We start from the raw sequence: 21,603 nt of genomic DNA, 5'->3' as shown, positions 1-21,603 counted from the left end.
CCTTTAATTGTAACATGGTTTTCTGCCTTCTCCCTGCTCGCTTCAGCTGTCACCAGTCCACCAACTCTCCTGGCAGTGGATAGCGTGACTGATACCTCAGTTACAATGAAATGGAGGCCACCAGACCACATCGGAGCGGCAGGGTTAGATGGCTATGTTGTCGAGTACTGCTTTGAAGGAAGTAAGTGGCAACGACTGCGGTATGTTACTCACAGTGAAAGTAGGTGAGACTTTCTCCATTTTTACTCTGCAGGCGTCAGGTGCTCTTACTTTAAGGCAGAGACTAATCAGTCAGAAAAACTCAAGCAGCAGGGTGGTGTTGAGGCTTCCTTTGGACTGTATTCCAGATCCTGCCCATTAATTGTAGTTGAACCCATCTGACATCCGACCTGAAATCCAAATCGAAAGCCATATAATATGTTACAGAGTACCACGTACTGTCTTAATCCCTACCCTCTTTTTTGCACTAAATGAAGAGTCAGCGCAGTAAAGAGTGGATGGACGAATGAAGAGGAAATAAGGAACGGCCCTAAGCATGGCCCAAAATATGTGCAGGTTGGCTGGGTTTTAGGGACAGGAGGTCCTCAGTGTGGTAATCCCTATCTTGACATATTGTTAATTGGCTACTTCAAGTGCCAGTTCCCAGTACTGAGGACAGATAGCCTCCCCACTAGCTGGCCATAGAAGTTATTTAGGCATGTAAAGTTCATGTCTGGATATCAAATTTCCCTGTTTCAATGTAGTTAGATACAGGATCTTTAACTATGTCCATCTAAGACATAAACCTATACAGAACTGAAGGAGAAAAAGATGTAAGAGACTCAATAGACCTATGAGAGTAAAAGAATGAGGAATTGGGCACTATAATTTATATTTTGCAACTAAGAGTCTTTAGCGATCAAGCAGCAGAAACTTAGTATTTTCCAGCAGATTTTCTTCTGAACTGGCATCAAATGAATGCTTTTTTCAAAAACTAAAATCCACCGACTCCTGGGTAAGTATCAAATAGCCTGGAGTGGTATGTGCAATACCCGGTCTCTGTGGGCAAATGCCAATCTCCAGCAGTGTTGCGTGTTTGGATGAATGGGACACAGTTATCTTCGACTTCACTGGCTGCTGCCCTCAACTGCGCTGTAAATCAAGTGATGAGTTGGACACCTTTTTTCATAAAGACATTTATTTCAACGAAAGCTTTTCATGAATGCAGTCCACAGCCTGGAGACAAGAGGTAGAGGACAGAACTCGCCATTCACATTGTCACGTGTTTCACATTCAGACAATCCAGGAAAACAGTAGTTCACAAAAGTGGTCAGATACCACAGGAGCAGAGTGCCCTCAGCTCTCACTCAGGCGAGTGGGAGAAGGAATGAAGAAGAACCACCGGCTTTTCCTAGGAGCATTCAGCATCTTGTAGTGTTGAGCTGAATATCTGTAAGGAGCAGGAACAGACTGCAAGAAGCTCAGAGGTCTGGAGAAGATTACCTGAAGGCAGACACAGCTGGAATGGTAGGAAGGGTTTTCCTTGTATATTGGGAGGGAGCTGCGGGAACAGCTCAGAACAAGGAAGCATGCAGTCTTGCATCAAGATGCAGCATTCCTATAAAGTTTCCATTGCACAGGAAAGATGTTGGGAATATAAAGGGGACCGTTAATGTGAGGATTTCGGTGGATGCTGTATATTATGCTCTGTTTAGCATTGGGAGGATGGCAGGGGCAAAGTTAAAAGTGCTTGTAATATGTCACTGTCATAAAACCCCTGACAGTACAGTGTGTGATTTCCAAATTAGGTGACAAGAGAGGATAAGAAATATCTATATGCTAATGCATACTATGGTGTTCAGAGGAACCTTCCAAATCTATCTTTTAAGGACTATTAGACAGAAGATCATTTTGTACCTGTTGAATGGAACAAATTCTTTACTTTTTTTTTTCAGATAGGTTTAAAACATATGAAGACACAACAAAATGGCGGTCAACTGTCATTTTATTGTTACCCACCTCAGTTAAAATACAATGGGTACAATGTATTTTACATAGCTGAGTGTTTACGTATATCTATATATGCCTCCTATATATGCATATACAACTATATATACACAATTCATAGTATTTATGTATATATGTTATGAAAATGGTTAGGAAGAAGCAAGCTTTGCAGAAAATACCAAGTAAAAAAGACGTATTATTGGAATATACATCCTTTTCTCTATGTTCAGTCCTTTTTTTCTTTCTGGCAATATCTCAGTGCCTCCTTTTCTCAGTCCTTTCAGTGCCTGTTCTGCCTCAAACTAATTTCTTCTATACTGTTTAATAATTCTTTTTAATTTCAAGGTACTTTTTATTACTGTCTATATTCATTCTGCTGTTCTTTCAGTTTTCTGTTTGTAAACTAATTTGTCTTCATCTTCTCCATTTTTTTCATCGTTGTCACTGACACAGTTTTAAAGAGGGCTTGTTGAGACTTCCTTACCATAGCAATCATTAGGAAAAATCACAATCTGAAAATAGGAAGATAAAAATATATAAAATTATAATTTAGAAGAATCATGTACCATGAGCATTGGTTTGGTTTCATGAAAATTGGTGTTTGCCTTTAGTCTGAACCTCATAACTTGATCAACGTGGTGGACTCTAGGACTCCCTTAACTATGGTAGTACCTTTGACAGCTTACTGTGTATATTACTGAATTGTAGTCTCATCATGAGTATCTGGATCATAGGTATGAATAAGGTGACTATAGAACTCCCCTTCCCAGGGTTAGTTTACAACATCCAACTTGAACCTCTTGCTGTGGTGATGTGGAGTAGACCAAATCTTGTTGACATTGGAGAAGTCAATGTAGAGAAGTAATATATGCTGCCAACTGGTTCTTGTTTGACATTTCAATGGTAGTTTGATGAGCTTGGCCCTAGTTTTCCCTAGGACACCGTGTTTATCTGCCTTTAAAGGGCCATTGTACCTGCAGATGATCTGTTTTTATAGCTAGTAAAATAAGTAAATAAGCATTTTGGAAAGTCTCTGTTGGCTGAGATCTTTGCCAGTGTATCCATTCAGAACCGTGCATAGATACTAGAATAGTTTTTATACTATGCTGAAAATAGCCAAGTCCAGGATTCCAGGGAATCCAGGGAAGTCATATCTTCGTCCAGGAAATAAAGCCTTAATGATTGCATCATATCTGTCATCATCCATGGTTTTGCCCTTCTTTAATTTTCTTTCTATGTTGTCTTTATTAAATGTATTCTCTTGCTCTGTTTCCCCAAGTTTTGTTTTTGTTTTTTTTTCCCAAGAATTCTCTTTTTCTGTCCCTCTCACTCAGAATGCTTCTCTGAATTTCTTCACTTTTCTATGATGTGTTTTCTTCTCCTCCTACACTTTCTCCCATCATCACATAGTTTCATTTCTCTCTCTTCCAAATGTTCCTTTTGTCTCTTTCTTTTCATCTCTCCAGGGCTGTGATCAGGCCCAAAGAAAAAAACCAACCTCATCTCCCCCTCTTCCTTTATCCTCCCTCAGCATCATGCATAACTGTTCTTTGATCTAGATGCCCTCTTCCCACCTCTTTCCTCCCTGCAGTCTCCCTCAGTAGGGGTCCTCTAAATCTTTAAAGCCCAGCATCTATCTTTGCATACCTACTAACAGGAATTGCTAACCACTGACAAAATGCTCCATCTGTGTGAAAGTGGGTGTCTCTGATTAATTTTAAAGATGGATTCTCACAAGGTATATCGACAGATCTGTCTGAGGAATTGGTGGAGCCACCTTTTAACCTGGAAGGTACAGTATTCAACAAAGGATATAAATCTTCTTTAATGAAAGAAAAACTCTCTTCAAAAAAGTAAAGATAAATTTCTGAGAGTGAATTTTAGGGGCAATAGTCTACAGGATTTGCTGTAGTACATGTATAAGGGGAGGGGGAGGTGCTCGGGAAACAGTCATTGATTGCAATCCTCTTCTGCTAGAAGCTGAAAGAAGCAACTTGAAGGAGAACTTAATTCCTAAAAGTAAGACCCACAGTTACGAAAATGTACCACAGTATTGTGCGCTAAGTCTGTGCAGGGCTCTCTAGCTTATAACGGTTCTCTTGTCTTCTGTGCCAATATTATAATGCTATCTTCATATTGTGCGGAAGGTATTGACACTGTCTTGCTACTGAATAAATCTGACTTCCCGCTGTCAAGGTGCCAGTAGCGTTAAAGTGATCTGTTTAGAGGACAGGGTGGAAAAGAACATATCACTTGTAGTTGAAGCTTTTTGAAAGACTGTACTGTTTCCATCACTCTATGGATTACATGCGTCTGCCTGGGGGTAGGATAAAAAAATCCAAGAATGCTGTAATTACGTGAATAATTCTGCCACAGCCTTCCTTTTTTAAAGGCGCCAGAGAGATGGCATGTCATTGTAATTTGTAAATATTCTGTGTTTCTCTCATCCCTGCGATCTCAGTGGTAGTTTCAAGGGTAGTCAGTACTGGTCTAACTGTGATATTATTCAAATTAATTGTAAAACCCGTTTCTCTCCAAGGAAGCAGTTAAAGCAATGACGAGTGCTTTTGGAAAAATACTCTGTCTCCCCTGTTTTCTATCAGCTGAATTTAAAGACTAATGAGTTTTCTCTCTGAAAATTAAATGATAGACACATTCTAAAAACACTTACTTCTCTAAATATAAATATGTAATCAGCAGAAACCCTTAAAGGTTTGAAACAATTTCCCTACATATGATTAAATCAAATCAATATCATGTTACAGCATAATTAGAAAAACAAAGCAGAGGTATTCATCAGAATGTAATGAATCTATTACTGTTTTGTAATTTTCCTCATATGTACAGTGGATGTATTTATAATTCCCTATTCTTTTGACTCGTCCTCCCCTCCTTTTTCCGCTAAACTAGCTGATGAATGGATCGTGGCTAACCCGGAGCTGACCGACAAAACGAAGTTTACTATCAATGGCCTGCCGACTGGCTCAAAAATCCTTGTGAGAGTAAAAGCTGTGAATGCTGCTGGTGAAAGTGAGCCCAGGTACCACCCACAGCCTATTTTAGTCAAGGAAGTGATAGGTAAGATCCTCCTGCCTACGCTCACCCACAAATACACTCTGCGTCCATACTGGGTTCAGTTTTTTTAAGGCTAATACGTGTTGGAAACTGATGATACGGCCTTACAAAGCCATTGTGCAGTGGCTAGAAATCATGAAACCGTCTTTAAAAATATCGGTAATTCTTTTTATTCGTTTCCTTTCTGAGCCTTTATTGCTCAGACTTTCGAGGCTTTTTTTCCACAGAACTTGATGTTGCTTTTTTTGAGTTGCACGAAATTTCTCACCTATTCCTACCACCGTAACATTTGATGTTACAAAACCCAGTGGTGTACCACATGTAACAGTGTGGGACCAAGAAATTAAAGATACCTCACTCATTAGTCTCTTCTGGGAACTGTAGACCACAGAGTCTCCTGTTTATACTGGTCACCAGTATTGCCTAAGTCAGAAAAGAAGATAAATGTCAAACACAAGCTTTTGGCTTTTTGCAGAACCTCCAAAGATTCGTCTACCAAGACACTTAAAACAAACCTATACTCGAAGAGTTGGAGAAACTGTGAATCTTGTTATTCCTTTCCAGGTAAGAACTGAAAACACTGATGAGAAAAATACTACTTTTTCTTATATTGCTGCTTTTTAACTTCTTTCTGTGTAACTTTGGTCAGCCCATGAGTTAACTTAAGCAGATGTGGAAGCACACAGAAGTACACAGGTGCTTGAAAGCTTTTATTTTGACATTTCAAAGAAATGATGTTAAGGAAATTAATGAACTGGGTAACTAGCTTAGACAGACTGATTTGTCATCTGTCATCCTAAGGACACTTATAAATCCTTCCAGTAGACGTTAAATGTGAGCTAATCGCTAGCACAATGCAAAATGGTTACACTGGCAGTATTTAGATATGGTATCAAGGGTGGAACTGTAGCATTTAATCTTTTTCTTGTCTTGAGAGAGGAAAAGGGAGTGGAAGAGTAGGCAGAGTTTCAGTCTCCTATAGAAACCGCTACTTTTAAATCCCTGAGATCACAGCTATAATACGACTCTTTCCAAGGATATAGCACGTTTGTCCACAGCATCGTGTTAACCTTCATTCCCATACCTTTTACAACAGTGACTGCCTCTCTACCTGCAGGGTCCTTATTCTTCTGAATACAAGAATTAGAGCAGAATTCATTTTTATTTCATCTCTGCACACCTGAAGATACTGGGTGGGCATAATCTGTCTTCTACAAGGCTGTTAAAAGCCTAATAAAAGCTTGATCAGCAATACACTGCAAAATACACTGCTCTTGAGAAATTAAAGGAATATTCTACGGGGTTTTTCTCTCTAAGATAAGGGATTCAAAAAGTGTGAGATTACCCTTTTCAGACAGCATCTGTAAATCGTTTGCCTCTGGAAGGCAAATCTCATGGTAAAGCAGGTGGAATTTGTTCTGATTTAAGTACCTAAATTGGACACTACTAGGCCATAAAAATGGCACACAAAAGACGTCAAACCAGCCTACCTAACAACTATTCCAACTGCTTTTGCAATGAAAGAAGAGAGTTTGGGAGGTTTAGTCCACTACTTTCCTCCTTCACTGGCAGCGTAGAGAACATACACTTCCAGGGGGTGAAATATTTTGTTCTGCATTTTCTGGGTTTTTTTTTCTCCTTTTTGTTCTAGAAAACTGGAAATTAATTGTGCAATTTAGCCAGAATTTGTAAATATTTTCAGTCTCCTGGAAAAAAAAAAAGAAAGAACTCTGCATTTTAGGTGAATTAATATGATTGTATCTCAAATTCTGTATGATTTAAAAAAAGAATTCTGTTTCTTTCACAGCATTTGGGAAAAATGGGAAATAAACCCATTTTCTCCCCCACCCTTTTCTCTCCCAAAATCATATACAAATTGTTTCCTGGCTTCTTACAGGGAAGACCAAGGGCAAAAGTATCATGGCAGAAAAATGGTTCTCCAATCGACAAGAACCAAATCAACATCCGTAACACTGAAAATGACACTATCATCTTCATCCGAAAGGCAGAAAGGAGCCACTCTGGAGAATATGACATGAAAGTGGAAGTAGAGAACTTGGAGGACAAAGCAACGATAGATATTCAGATTGTTGGTATGTTTTGAGACACAGAAATAAACGCATGCCAGAGGAGCAGGCTCCAGCCATTACAAGGCTATAGGAAAGCAGAGGAATCCCAAAGAGCACCTCTCCTGACAGCGATAACTCTCCACATCCAATTACTTGGCTACAGATTTGTGGTCTCTGAGTAAACCTTCCTACACAATGGCAGGGGCTTGTTGGAACATGTCAGTCCCTTTTTTTTCTTGACTGTTAATGCTTTTCATGTTCTTGTCAATCCAGGATGCAAGCTTTTTCCTGTTGAGTAGTATCCATAGCCAGAAATGGTAGTAAATTCATAGTAACTTTGTCACAAGTGCAATGTTGAAAGTACACGAAAGTAGGAAAGACAGATAACAAAACACATTTACTTTTCATTTTTATCAATCTATTTCTTTACATAATAGGCAAAACTGGTAGCACAGCCTTTATAACGATTCTCCGACTTTGTCATTTAGGAACACAAATTCAATTGGTTTTAACTTTTCCAAAATATCATGTCCTTATGCAATTTAAGAGCACGTGCCTATTAGGAACCATACTCCCCAAGTGGTCAAGTTAAGTTTTTTCATAATTCTGACATGTCTTAACTTTGGAAAGTTTTATTTTGCAACCTCTTTTGACATTGTTTTTGGCATTGTGCATGTTGTGAAAAAGAGAGAGAGAAATCAAACTCAAGGGAAGATGTGTGAAGGAAAGAGAGAGAGAGAAAGCAAACAGTGGCAAATGTCAGCTGCCATATTTTTATTACAGACCGCCCGGGCCCGCCAGAGGTTGTAACTATTGAGGATGTCTGGGGAGAGAATGTAAATTTATCGTGGAAGCCACCGAAAGATGATGGCAATGCTGCCATTACTGGGTACACTATTCAGAAAGCAGATAAGAAGAGTATGGTGAGTAATAAGGAGATGTTTAAAAGGCCGATGTACTCATAAATTCTCCCTTTTAGAAATAAAAAGCCTTACATGCGTAAATTGACATAGGTGGACAAAGCATTGATTAGTCAGTGCTCAGAAAATCTGCAAGGCATCTCTAAAAATTCTAAAAATCTTCTGTTCGCTGCATCTAAAGCCTAAAAATGGAAGTTTTCAGATGACGTCAAAGAGATGAACTAAGAAGGAAAGGACAGGTGGATTTGAGGGAAGTGATTCTGCTTTTTTGCCTCTGTCTCAGTAAAGAAAATAAAACCTAAAACTATAATTATGAAGTCAGTAGGTTGCTACTAGAACCAAAATGTAGTGTTGCTGTTTTCAAACCTGTAATGTCACATTGTCTAAGTGATTGCCACTCCTTACTGCCCATGGCAAAATGGTACATAACTCACAAACTGCTTTGAGATTTACAGATGAAAAGTGCAATATAGAGATGTTTATTATTTTCATTAAACTAACATGAATTTTACGCTTCTTTAAAAGACAGAAGTTGGATTCTTACATTTAACACTTACTGCAAATTTAAACACTAGAAATTTAGGACAAGATTTTAGGACTTGTCTTACCTAAGGGAATCTTTTTGCCCCCCCCAAATATGTTGATCTGCTTGATGGTCTGATCAGTTCCTTCTTCCTGTGCCACTATTTCCCTTCCCATCCTTAATTTTTCATTTCTCTTCAGACTGTAAGAAGAGATGGTTTCTGTACAGCGACCAGAACAATGAAGTCCCCTGTCTCTAAATTACTGTGTTAAGGAGAAAGCAACAACAGCAGCGTCTAGGGTCACGGATCATTCAGGTCATAGTGTCCCCATGTTCTCTGTGGTGTTGAATTTTGCAATTCTGGCACAGCTGTCTGCCTACAGAAAAGTGTTTTCCCAAAAGGCCCATTGGCTCTTAAAGATGACCAGATATCAATGCAAACTGTGGCACAGGGAACTCAGCACAAGTCCATCTGTAGAAAAGGAAGAACACTATGTAGGGCAGAGTAAAGAAAAGCAAAAACATTGCTGTGGTCATACTGCACTTCATACTAATGGCATTTTTAGCATTAATTTCATTCAACTCAGTTAATTAGTTGGGTATTGTATAGCAGGATAACGTGTCCTGTTACTGCTGCAAGACTAATGCATTAAAGCCCACCTCAGCTTTTAGGTATCAGAAGACCACCTGCATAAAATTACATTTCTCATGAACACCCAACCTGTGGAACAGGGGTCGATTAGTGCATTGGCCGCGTGTGGGTACATGTTACTGCAGAGTAGTACGTGCTACTGTTTTTTCTTATCTGCAGCAGTACCTTCTCTGTCAGCAGTGCGGACTTGAGGACTGGGAACGAAGGAGCCTGCCTTGCCTCGCACAATACAACCTTTGTAACGCTGGATTTCTCAAAACAAACCCTCCCAGCTAAGAGAGTGTAACAATTTAGTAGGGCTCCCTTTCCATTTGGCCTTCACTGCTCAGCAGTGAGCTCTGTGGTATTCCCATTATCACTCGTTCCAGATAGAATAATTATTTTGTCGCCTGCTTCACTATTCTAGTATCCATTAACATTCCCGTAAAAGAAACATATTACTCCCACAACCTTGATGATTCTTCCAAATGGTTAACGGCTGAGAGGTGCAGGGTGCTGAGGGGAAGCTTACTCTCTGTGTTTGTGTCTTTCAGGAATGGTTCACGGTAATGGAGCACTACCACCGTACCAGTGCCACCATTAACGAGCTCGTCATAGGAAATGAGTACTACTTCCGGATCTTCGCTGAAAACATGTGCGGCCTCAGCGAGGATGCAACGATGACCAAAGAGAGCGCTTTGATTGCAAAGGATGGTTAGCTAATGATCTGTTCCTTGTCAAAAGGGAAGGGGTGTGTTCAGGGGCTGGAAGGTGATTAGAGGGAAAGACCGTACCTCTAAAGCATTCAGGTGCATTCCTAGCCCCAAAACCAGGTACAAGTAACAGCTGGGACATTCCATGTTAGGACTTCTTGGTTTGTCCACATAGTTCACAGTTGGTTTCTTTTAATCAAGAGTGGGACATTTTTCCCATGGTCTGACATTTTCTACGATCTTGAATCTCAGACCTGTGTCACCACTGGCAGATCTAAGTTGATGAGAGCTGGGAGAGGAGTAAAGGAGCTGTTCTGTTAGATGTGGTGGGTCACTGCCTCCCAGTGGAGACTTGGCATCAGCTGTGCAAGTGCTCCGGCCCATTTCGGGCAGGATCCAACAGACAAACGTAACCCCGGCTTCACATCTCTGCAAATTCTGATGCTGCGGTCAGAAATGCTGACGTTGCAGAGATTGCCATTTTGAAATGGTACTGTAAACCTTAAAAAATAATAATAATAAACCGCCCTTTATGGAAGGGAAAATCTACAAACGGGTGGTTTAAAGGAAGAAAAATCAAAGCAGATCACCTCAGTTTGTCTGAAAGGAAGGAATACATGACTGCCATGATGCAGAGGACAGACACCTTGTACCACCCACACAGCCAGGCTGAAGGACTGAAGGGGCAGGGTACTGGACCCTACTTCCATTATTAAAAAGAAAACTACCTCTCTTTTAAAAATGGAATCACTAACAAAAGAATGGTTATAGGAATTGCTGTTCATCACTGCTTACTTGCCCTGGTCACGAGAGCAAGCATCAGGACTAAGCTGCGCTGAAGGCAGTATGGGAGCTTCGATCAGGTTTCGGCGAAGCGAAGATGTTTAATGATACCTGTGCACAGGAACAGATGTCAGTCTGTCCAGCTGTTTTAAATGACAGCTTAGTTTGTGGGTGAAGATGATTTATTGATGGTAATCTACATTACAGAGCAGGCATAAAGTGGCAGTGAGAAACTAGATTTTGCTACCTTGTTCTCCTTGTATAGAAACCACATCCATTCAGGTATCTGTATTGTTAGTGCACTGTATAAAGCAGAAAGAAAAATGGATTTTCATACACAGAGCCAGTTTGTAATCAGAACAAACTGTGAAAAGTAATTGGCAACAGAGTGAGCACGGCTTGTCAAGGCAGGCACCTCGCAGTACCTCAGTCAGGATCCGTCCGGTTCTGTACCATGCAAGGCATGCACCCAAAGACACAGAATAAACATGTAGTATTTTGCATACCACCTACTCGGCAAACAAAGAGGAGCTCTCAAACATCTACCCTATAGCATGACCCAGAGCAATAGTCACTTCCCAGGCTCCTACAGGTGCAATTACTAGAGTCAGGTTGGTACCTAAAGCAGTGCAGATCAGCACAGATGCAGACTCTCGGTAGCTTTTTTTAGATGCTTGGGTATTTAGCTACGTGCCAGCAGTCTTGTTCTAAGTGTTTTTTTTTCATTTCATAGGTAAAGTCTACAAATACCCAGTTTACGACGATTTTGACTTCAGTGAACGGCCTCTGTTTACTCAGCCTCTAGTCAACACGTTTGCTGTAGCTGGTTACAACGCGACTTTGAACTGCAGTGTTCGGGGCAACCCCAAGGTACAGCATAGCTCACGACGGTATCAGTTAAAACACGAGAGAGAGAGTAAAAATGGCTTTACAATTTTTTCCTGTAGTTGTGTCACATAAGCCAGGCTGAAGGCTGGCTCTAAAGAATACAAAAGAGGACCCACTTACCTGTGTAATAGACATTTATAAGAGTTACTAAATCCACAGGTAACTTAGTGAAAGGGCAGAACCTCAGGAAAAGGCTGGGCTATACTGGGACTGGCACTGACAACAGCTTTACAGTTAATATATTAGTAAAGGTTGTCACTTAAAATAAAGCCATAATTATTCTATAAAAAGCTAATTATGCTTTAAGAAAGTGCATTGCAGGAATACTTCGGGGACCACTTTGGTTCTCAGACCCACTGAGCAACGCATCTTCCAGTTCTTTTGAGTTGTGCCTTTGTGTGATCTATTTTCTGTGGTGAGAAACTGAACTGAGGTAGTAAAATGAGAACTGAAGAGTGTTTAAGAATATTTGCTGTTCACTCTTCACCTTCGCCGTTTCTGACTGCAAATTACTGTGAAAAAACATGTTTTTCTTATCGACTTAACCAGATGTCAAAAGCCATTGCTCAGATGTTTGCTATCAGCAAACAGCACCTCTTATATTGATAACAGACTTAAATTTATGACTAATTATGAGATAGGAGCTGCACTGAAAAAATCATGCTTAAAAACAGAGGCATGATGCAGCCTGTGTTTGTTTGAGTTAAGAATTACAGTTTCCTTTCTATCACTGTCTATTTTGTAGGATTTCTGCATTACCCAACTTGAACTGCACATCACAAAAAAGTGGTAAAATATTCAATATTCCATATGTTTGTGCATTTCTTTTTTTTTTTTTTTTTTTTTTTACCACAGCCCAAAATAACCTGGCTGAAAAACAAAGTCATTATAATGAATGACCCGAGGTACCGAATGTTCGGCAACCAAGGCGTCTGCACCTTGGAGATCCGCAAACCCAGTCCCTACGACGGAGGTACTTACACCTGCCGAGCCGTCAATGAACTTGGAGAGGCAGAAGTTGATTGCAAACTGGAAGTAAAAGGTAAGCGGTTTGAAACATGGCAAATGCCCTGTTTGTCTGAACACAGGAGTCAAAAGTATGCAAGCCAAATGCAAAAGAGGGTTCAAACAACTTTTTTAACTTTTCTGGATGAAAATAGTAACTTGGCTAGGACTACGTGCACTATATCGGTTGCTTTGTTTTCTTTTTGAAGACCGACATGCTGTGCTTATGCGATATTGTCTTCCCCCACGGCCCCCCATGCCAATTCGCATCTTCAGTGATTGCAAGGATTTCTTCACACGTGACAAAACAGTAGACTGTGACTCAGAGCTACGCCACCTCCTGAGAAACTCTAGTAAGACTCAGCCATAGAGCTCTTTGGGAAAACATTAAGAAAATCATCTTGGATAAGAGACAGATCTCTGAAAGAAATGGCAAGGAGAGAAGGAAGAAAGATTAGTTCAGGGCAGACTTTGCCTGCTTTAAAATTATTTATTAAACAAACCAAACACTTGCTTCTACGGAAGTTCGTTAGCAAAATCATGTAGCAAAAAGCAGTGCTGCTCCCAAGGACACAAGCTAGTTGATACAATTCCTGTATTTGCTTTAGGAACAACATATTCAAAACTATGGATTTTCCAAATACAGGGAAAAAGGACAAATTAGGTTAGCCTTCTACAACTGAAGACATATCTTTATTTTGATGAATAGATAAATGTTATGAACTCCAGGTAGTTTGGCATTGACTGGGATACCATGAATAGGATTTGGATTGGACTACTAATGAATAATCTCAGGGCTATTTGTTTTAGAAAACTTCTTCCTAGGAAGAGATGGGGTCATATTTAGATGGACTAACTCCCACCAAAGGGTTTTGTTTCTACTGTGGAATAAGCTAAATATTTCTGAAAAAAATAATCCGACCTCATGAGTAAGGAAAGGTGCCTAAAGACAGCTGATAGGAAGTGTTTAACTCAGCAGTTTAGAGGGAATCTAGGCTAGCTGGATATGGCCCTAGTTATATTATTTCCATCACGCTATTCTATAATGAAAACCGTAATATTTAATATCCTTATGGATTGGATTGTATTTCGTTTGGATTTCAATTTCCTTTTTCTGTCTTTTCTAAAGTATCCTGTGCCACAGCTCAAATCTGCCAGCAAGAAGCTGGCATTTGCAATAAGTGTTTCGTCTATGAAGTTGAACATTTTAACTACTGTAATGAAAATATGCATAATACATTCCTTAACTTTCATGATTTATTTTTAAGATACTGTGTTTAAAGGGTGATGACCTCATCCTGGAAGTATAATTGTTTTCCTTACGCACAAGCAAAATTTCTGTTTCACAGAGTAACAGAAGACCTTGTCACCCAAGAAGGCTGCTTAATCTATTTTTGTATAATGAAAGGCCAAGTTAGTTTGCTATTTCATTAAACTTCCTAAGTCCCCAAGCCCTTAAGTTGTTATGCATGTTTACACTCAGTTGTAGCTTTTTAGACTTCAGCACTTTGCTTGTAGTACAACTAAATACTACATTTTACATACAAGCAGCTGTTTATTTCTGTCCTTTGTTTTATGAAGTATTTTTACATATAACATGCAACATTATAAGATTATAACATTTTAAGATGAGAAATAATTTAACTATTATCTCTCCATTTTAGGAAGTCTAAACTCCAAATGTTGCCATGGATTCTATATTATTCTTCAGTAATTCCCTTTCCAGCTGTTGTGTAATATAGATGCTTCTGTTGATCTTGGAACTTCTTTTCTCTGAATATCAGGATGAATTATTTTGCTGGTTTTGAAGTGTAATACCAACACCATGTCATCATTCTGGCTCTCTTTTAACATGCAATAGTTTCCAAGAAATCGCTCACCAGCAGTGGAAGCTGTTCTATGTTAGAGTTTTTAAGGGAGAAGTGTGGAAAGATTTCTGCCTTTGATCAATACTGATGGGGAATTTAATTTCTTGCATTTGTAGATTGGTATCTGAAATAGGCTGGGAACGCTTAGATCCTTTCCCAGTCAATTAGAAGTAATGTATCTCGGGGAAAAAAAGCTACAGTTCTCTTCATTTAAGTGATCACTAGGTAGAGCTGAGATGATGTCCCTGATGATTTTTGCTGACAAATGATTATTTAACTTTCACAGGTCTGAAATGGAGAGCATATGGTACACTATGTTCACAGGCTGCCAGGCCTGTCCCATTCACAGCTGATTCTTTGCATAACGGCTGCATTATAGATTAAATCCAAAAAAAAAATGTATCTGGCAACATGGCAGCAAACATTTTGGGTAGACAACAGTCAGAGCAGTGAAGGACTAGAGCAGATTTCCTGCAGAGGTTGTAGAGCCTTTGCTACCAAGAACCTTTAAGAGCACCTTAAAAGAATGACAGCAGAACAAGTTGTTAGAGTTGTGATATGCACTCAATGACATCTCAAGATTGCTTCCAGCTCTGTGAGTCCCAGATTTTGAGTCCGTTCTTAACACTTCCGCCATACCCTACCACCTCAGTCAGATTCAAGTGTCCCCCCAACCATTCGTCCCACAGGAACCCCTGGATAGATGCATGGGCTTTGCATTCATTGTGTCCTGAAGATTATATTAATCGTCCTACAGCTTCAGTTCCTCTGGCACTTTATCCTGGAGTTGCAGCTGAACATACCTTTGCCACAGTGAGAATGAGGCTGGAAGAATTGCTCCCTTTACACAAGATTTAGTTCATACTTTCCCATTTTTAACCAAAACTCCCCACACCCACTGACTGCATAGTCATTTCCAGACTCAAAAAGCCTTCTTTTTTCTCAAGGAAAGTAATATTTACTTTAAAAGATCAACTAAAAAAAATGGAAAACTAAGCCATAGACATCTTGCTCAGAGCAGTACTTCAGTTTTGCCTCACATGCGGAAGAAGTCCTGAAAAATGCAGGCTGTTAGGATCCCACCTGGGCTCTGTGTTGCTTCTCTCTTCTTAGCTACGTGACGGGCTGCTTCATTAACCTAATTCCCACCTCCCCTAGTTAACGGTAAGTTTCTGAACCCAATCTCATATCCACCATCAGCTGGTGCGCTCCCACTCCCTCCCACCAAGCTTGGTATGGTGGTTCTCTCCCGACAGTTTGGGCTGTGAGGGGTCACCCTGGCTGAGGTTCCTCTCTCCTAAACCTGTCAGGTTTAGCCATGACTTTCGACTCCTTTCTGAAGACCGCTTAGACCAGCAATTTGTAGGGCTTAGGCACGGGACAGCTGTTGCAAGGGTTCAGTGCTGACACACTCCGAACATGACTGACAGTTCAGCTGATGAATTCAAAGGGGACAGGATTAAGCGAATGCAGCAGCTGCTGCTCGGCAAAGCCGGGTAGGCTCAGGGTTTGCTACGTGACACAGACAAATGCAAATGAGTATTAAACAGCCGGAGCACAAAAACATAATTACGTCTTATTTTACTCTTCTATTGACTTACGTGCGGAATTCTCTGTCTCTTAAGTTTGCCGGCCTGTTTGTTCATTTAGGAGGGCTCTTCGGATGACTGCTCATCACATCGATGCAGAGCAGAGAGTTATGGATTTCTGACTCCCGGGAAAGGGATTGCAGAGTGTGTGTGTGTGCGTGCGTGCGTGCGCGCGCGCGCGTGTGCGCGTGTGTTTTCATATGTATAGCTTTAAACCGGTTCAGCTTTACTCCAGCGAGTAACAATCAAGGTCAAAAGAAGAGATACAGTTGCCTGAATAAGGCTCAAGGCTACGTTACCTACCTGGTGAATGTACTTGGCACAGTCCTGTTCTTACAGATCTTTGGATAGTAAGTCATGCTAAAGAGCTCCATGCCATGCAACAGTATATTTTTGCAGTAAGTGAAATTTGCTTATGTTGGCAAGAATTTGGTTTATCCACCTATTTCTGAGGTGCTGGAGATCTGAAATTTATCATGCGTGTATGTATATAAGCCCAGTCCAAGGAACATCGTAGAACTACTGACAGAACTGTCTAGGATTTCTGATTTTTGCATAGTTTTGGAACAACTGAGTAACTATGGATACTCTGGCTATGAATAATATCAGTATGCTGCAATTTTCTACTTTTTTAGCCATTCACTTACAGTATTTTAGTGTCAAATTAAAACCCTTAGTTGTTAATAAATTTAATGCTCATTTCTTGAAAAATAATTAAAGATAATTATTGAGCATGATAATTAAAAAAATACATATAATAAATTTTTATTCTGTTTTAAAAAAAAAGGGGGGAGCTTGCATTTACTGATGTCATTTCAGGTAGACAGTACTTTGTTCTTGTGTTTTCAGTTTTGTTTAGTGAACTTAAAGATGCCCGTTATGAGCTGCTCGGTGCAACTGCACATGCAATAGCTTTTCTCGTAAACATAAATGTACTGAAAAAGTCACATAATAGATCTTAGACAAAATAATAACTCTACCTTGTATATCTTGAAAGATGATGCATACACAGAATCTGCTTATATATATTATACAAGGATAATTCAAAATATATCTCTTTTAAGTTTGGGATAGATCCCTAACTATGGCTGTAACTCTCTCATTACAAGTAGTAAGGAATTGATTCCTTATCAGCTTCACCGATGTCAATGAAAAGATTCAGATAAAGCACTGCACTTCTTTTATCATGAAACAAATGTTTTTGGAGAACATTTATCTTAAGAGCTAAATCAAGGTTGGTGATCACTCTAATAGGTTGACGATAGCAAAGATGCTGTATAAGAAATGTTAAAAATAAGGTGTTAAGATCAACTGGGAAGAATTTCAAATGTGAATAAATACCACTGTAAATATTCTAATTCTGCAGTGATATATCATGGAGTAATTAACCCAGGAGAACCATTCTTCTTGGCGGGGAATAATCAGGTTTATAATAAGCATACTCCTCTGGACATTCCATTTCATTCCCTTCCTCTCTTTCCACATGCAAACGCATTTTCTGCATGCAAAGCGTGTATTTATTTGCTTTCTTAGATTAAACTAGCTAGTGTCTCATGGCATACAATGTCTATGTCACATGAGCAAAGAAGGCCAAATTAATCAAGAATGTGGGTATTTAACATCTGAGTTAAAGAGATTTTAGACATCTTTCTGCTGTGCCACTGGGCATAGAACTACCTGTCTATAAAGAATTTATTTAATGACTGTGATTACCTTTGACCAGAACACTTAGACATTTCCAGGAGTCAGAAATTTGAAAAACAGCTCTCTGTCAGCTTGTAGAATTACTGAAGGAAGAAAAGTATCATAAAGACATTTGTTGCGCTTAAAAGGCATTCTTTGTTACAGAATTATAGTCTTCGGTTACAAGTTAGTGCTGAGAGTGATAATCCATGCCTGAGCTTGCACTACAGAATCTAAGGATGAAATCTCGATCCGATTGAAATCAGTGAAAACTTTTTACTTACAAACACATAATTTTACTTCATTTCTTCTGGAGCTTATTTTAAACTCAGGTTCAGTGGGGTTCAGAGAATTCTGTTCTTTCTACAGAAATGTGTTTGCTTGTAACCTTGCCCAAATCCAGAATACTGGCAGTGCAGTTTTAAAATGTCAGAGACGCCCAGAAAGTAGTCTCCAGAATATTATGCATTTAAATTTACTACTTTAAACATAAAACATGTTAAGAAATTAGGCTAGATAATATTCCTGTAGTATTTGAAGTATTAAGGTATTTATCTTAAATGGGTACAGTAGGAACAAAGTTGAGTGCTTTTACAGATATACATATATAAATATACATATGGGTGTTTTATAGAGTCAAAATGTTTAAAGGGCTCCTATAAATAGCATGCTTTAAGTAATGTAAATGTGAATATGTGTCAAAGTACATACTTTAGTGCACAGGTATGTTATTAGTCTGTACTTGATTATTTTGCCTTACAGAGTTTCGACATATATATATATATAGATATATGCTTCGGTGTTATGTGTGTGCTTTTTTTCCCTGGTGGAAAATATTATATATATATATGTGTTAGCTTCCTTGAAGCTATGTTTGGAAACCTTTACCATAAATGTCAGTTGCATAATTTGGTTCCAATCTAGACATTAGACTAATTACAGGAGTTACAGTTACTTGTACATATTAATATAGCTTTTACATATTAATGATAATTTTGAAGTGGAACTGGATCCCTACCTTGTACTCTTCATGTGCTTCTATTCTTACATATTTTACATGACTAAGGATTAAAACATCATCTTGACATAATTGTGAGCATAATTTCACTCAACGTTTTCTCTCTACTTTTGTGTTTGTGCTTAAATGGTTACTTCTCTTTCTCTCTCTCCCTTAGTTACACAGTAAGGATTTTTGAATGTATATTGTCATCTAAGGTAAGCTTTCATATGGTTCTTGCATATGAAGCTTATGTCTGTTTACAGGTCATACAATGTCTGCCTAGTATGGCATGATTTTCATTATTTCACTTAATGAAAATGGTTTTTAAAATTAGTAGCATGATAGTTTTAATGCATATAAATCCAGATTTTTATCATAATTGCTTGTTATGGTAATTCCTCATAGTAGTACATCCCATTACATTCTAATAGTGCGTGTTGCAATGGAATTTAACAGTGCATGAATTAGCATGATTAGTTAGCATGAATAAAATGCAAGTAATAAAAGAGCATTTTGCATTTACAGTCGGTTATTTTCATATAGGAATATACCTCTACAGAAATGAAATCTTTATTCCACAGTTAATTTCATTTAAAACGGAATGATTCGTATCACAACTTGCACTCCACGAGTTGAAAAGAATGCCGAAAAGCATGCTTTTTTTTTTTTTTTTTTGTCTGTATTGTGCATCTACCTAAGGTTGGGAGCGAAGAGTTCTGCAACAATGACGGTGTTAAATGAGACAGCGCAGTCTCATAATCACTAGTAACTAATAGCGCTTTAATTGGATAATCCTTGTGTTAATAAAGGTTACAAAATCCTAAAACCTGTACTCAGGATAAACGCTGTCTGTAAGTATCAGCTCAGTTGCATTTAGCTTGAAGCATTCAGAGACAGTGATGTCTTCATCCTGGCAATGTACTTTTGCTTTAAAGCTTTTGGTGCGCTCCAGAAAAGGCTCCGAAGGTAAGTGCGGTTATTAGCAGGTGGTTTTGTGACTTGCAGAACAGAGGACTCATGCAGATTCGTAAGAGGGACAGGAGTGGTACATAGCTTTCTTAGAACAAATGCCACCCTTCACCTCGAGAATGGGCAGACTCTAATGTTTTAGCAAAATATTTACCTTTTTCCCACTGCTCCTTACAAATGTCACTTGATTTCAATGAAATTAACATAAAAAGCCATGTTTTAGTTTCCATAACCATTTTTTTCAATGGCATGAAATTTGACTCTTAATTTGGATTTTTTTGTATTAAATTTTTTTTTTTTACATCAGTGGGATCTGGGGTGCCCTGGCTGGTGAGTTAGACACTACGTACTTGTTCTTCTGGGCACTGAAAGAAATATTTTGTCTTGGATTGCTAAAATTATTAAATGTTCTTCAAAAATCTTTCCATACAATCATAGAATGGTTTAGGTTGGAAGGGACCTTAAAGATCATGGAGTTCCAACCCCCCTGCCATGGGCAGGGACACCTCCCACTAGACCAGGTTGCTCAAAGCCCCATCCAGTCTGGCCTTGAACACCTCCAGGCATGGGGCATCCACAACTTGCCTGGGCAACTGGCCCCTTTGCCTTGTCCCTTTCTCCAGAACAGCAAAGAAAACCTTGAGTACTTCCAATGGCTTTCTTATAAGCCCAGGTTTCTTTTATAGCAGTAATTTAAAATAGGTTTGGGTCACTTTTTTACTCATGGTGGCTAAGCCACAGTCATAAAGCACATGGACCTAAAAGGCTGGGAATGGTACTTCTGATACCTCTTTGGTGACTATTGACTCCAACCATCATAAAACTGGAAAATGGCGGGGGGAGTTTAGTTTCATAGAGACAGGAAACTAAGTTTTGGCCGGGTTGAAGGAAGCACTTACAAAAGGCCTTTATTTGCCAGTGGGGCTTGTGTGCGTGGACACTCACTGCTGCAGCTAAGGATGATGCTGGCCACAAGCGTGGAGTAAGTCCCCCCTGTGGATCGGTGCAGGACCTCCCACAGCTTTGAGATCACATACTAATAGCTTCAAGCCCTGGGAAAACTCTAGAGCTTCCAAGGAGTAAGCACCGGGATCCAAGGTGATTACATGTGGTCAATTTTTTATTCAAAAGAGAATCCAAAATCATTCTTCAGACTTTCCCCAGCAGAAAGTTTTGACTTTCATCACCTCTCTCTGGAGTCTAGAGGCACCTATATCTAAAATCCTGGCTTTTTTTTTTTTTTTTTTTCATATATTTACATATGTCATCCCACCTGTTATTTTCAAGCAACATGGTAAATATTTTGCTAAATACTTATAAACCATTACAAGACCCAACATTAGAATAATTTTAATGTCTCTGCATGTTTTCCACAACTCATCGCAGTCGGGTGTTTTCTACATTGTTCCCTCTGGGGCTGACTTTCATCTCTGACTACACCCACCCTGATGGAAATCCAGGAGGGAGGGTTAGTTGAGGTGAAGCTTATCATAGATTATTGCATGGGGTGAGATAAACGACTGAATATATGACAACCTAGAAATGAAATTCACCCTGTGCAAGAGGACAGGAATGTTCCGTATAGTACAGAGAATAACTAATGGTTAATTCTCGTGCTGGACTTTTGAACAGGGATGAATTTTATCACATCTCAAAATGAAGTATGCAATAGGGACTGACTAAATCTTCGTCACGTACACCAGAAAATAAAGGTACAAAGCTGTTGCTCCAGGGACCTTCCACCTGAAGATTGTCTTATTCCTTGTTCGTAGGTGGGCTTTCGTTCTTCAGACTATTGATGGATGGAGTGCCTCCGCATATCATTGATTCATATATGCGTGAAGTACAGGCAGACAAAACTGAGGGGAAGTGAGAGTCCGTCCACAGTGTTTCCTCCCACT

At 39.3% G+C, this 21,603-nt stretch overlaps 1 protein-coding gene across 1 annotated transcript in view; it reads left to right on the top strand.

Moving 5' to 3' along the window:
* MYBPC1 (myosin binding protein C1) overlaps window positions 1-17,970 on the top strand; it is a gene marked incomplete at its 3' end in the record, with an annotated part of 74,665 nt that extends 56,695 nt beyond the window's left edge. Inside the window, exons 23-32 of the mRNA XM_082499553.1 lie at window positions 47-181; window positions 4,897-5,064; window positions 5,537-5,625; window positions 6,959-7,154; window positions 7,914-8,053; window positions 9,759-9,918; window positions 11,434-11,570; window positions 12,444-12,630; window positions 17,417-17,475; window positions 17,899-17,970. Coding sequence (XP_082355679.1) covers window positions 47-181; window positions 4,897-5,064; window positions 5,537-5,625; window positions 6,959-7,154; window positions 7,914-8,053; window positions 9,759-9,918; window positions 11,434-11,570; window positions 12,444-12,630; window positions 17,417-17,475; window positions 17,899-17,970 — 1,343 coding nt within the window. The remainder of the gene's footprint in view (window positions 1-46; window positions 182-4,896; window positions 5,065-5,536; window positions 5,626-6,958; window positions 7,155-7,913; window positions 8,054-9,758; window positions 9,919-11,433; window positions 11,571-12,443; window positions 12,631-17,416; window positions 17,476-17,898) is intronic.
* Window positions 17,971-21,603: the final 3,633 nt, after the last annotated feature.

This window comes from Vanellus vanellus (genome assembly GCF_965231255.1).
Source record: "Vanellus vanellus genome assembly, chromosome: 1".
Lineage (NCBI taxonomy): Eukaryota > Metazoa > Chordata > Aves > Charadriiformes > Charadriidae > Vanellus > Vanellus vanellus.
This window is presented reverse-complemented; position numbering and strand designations above follow the sequence as displayed.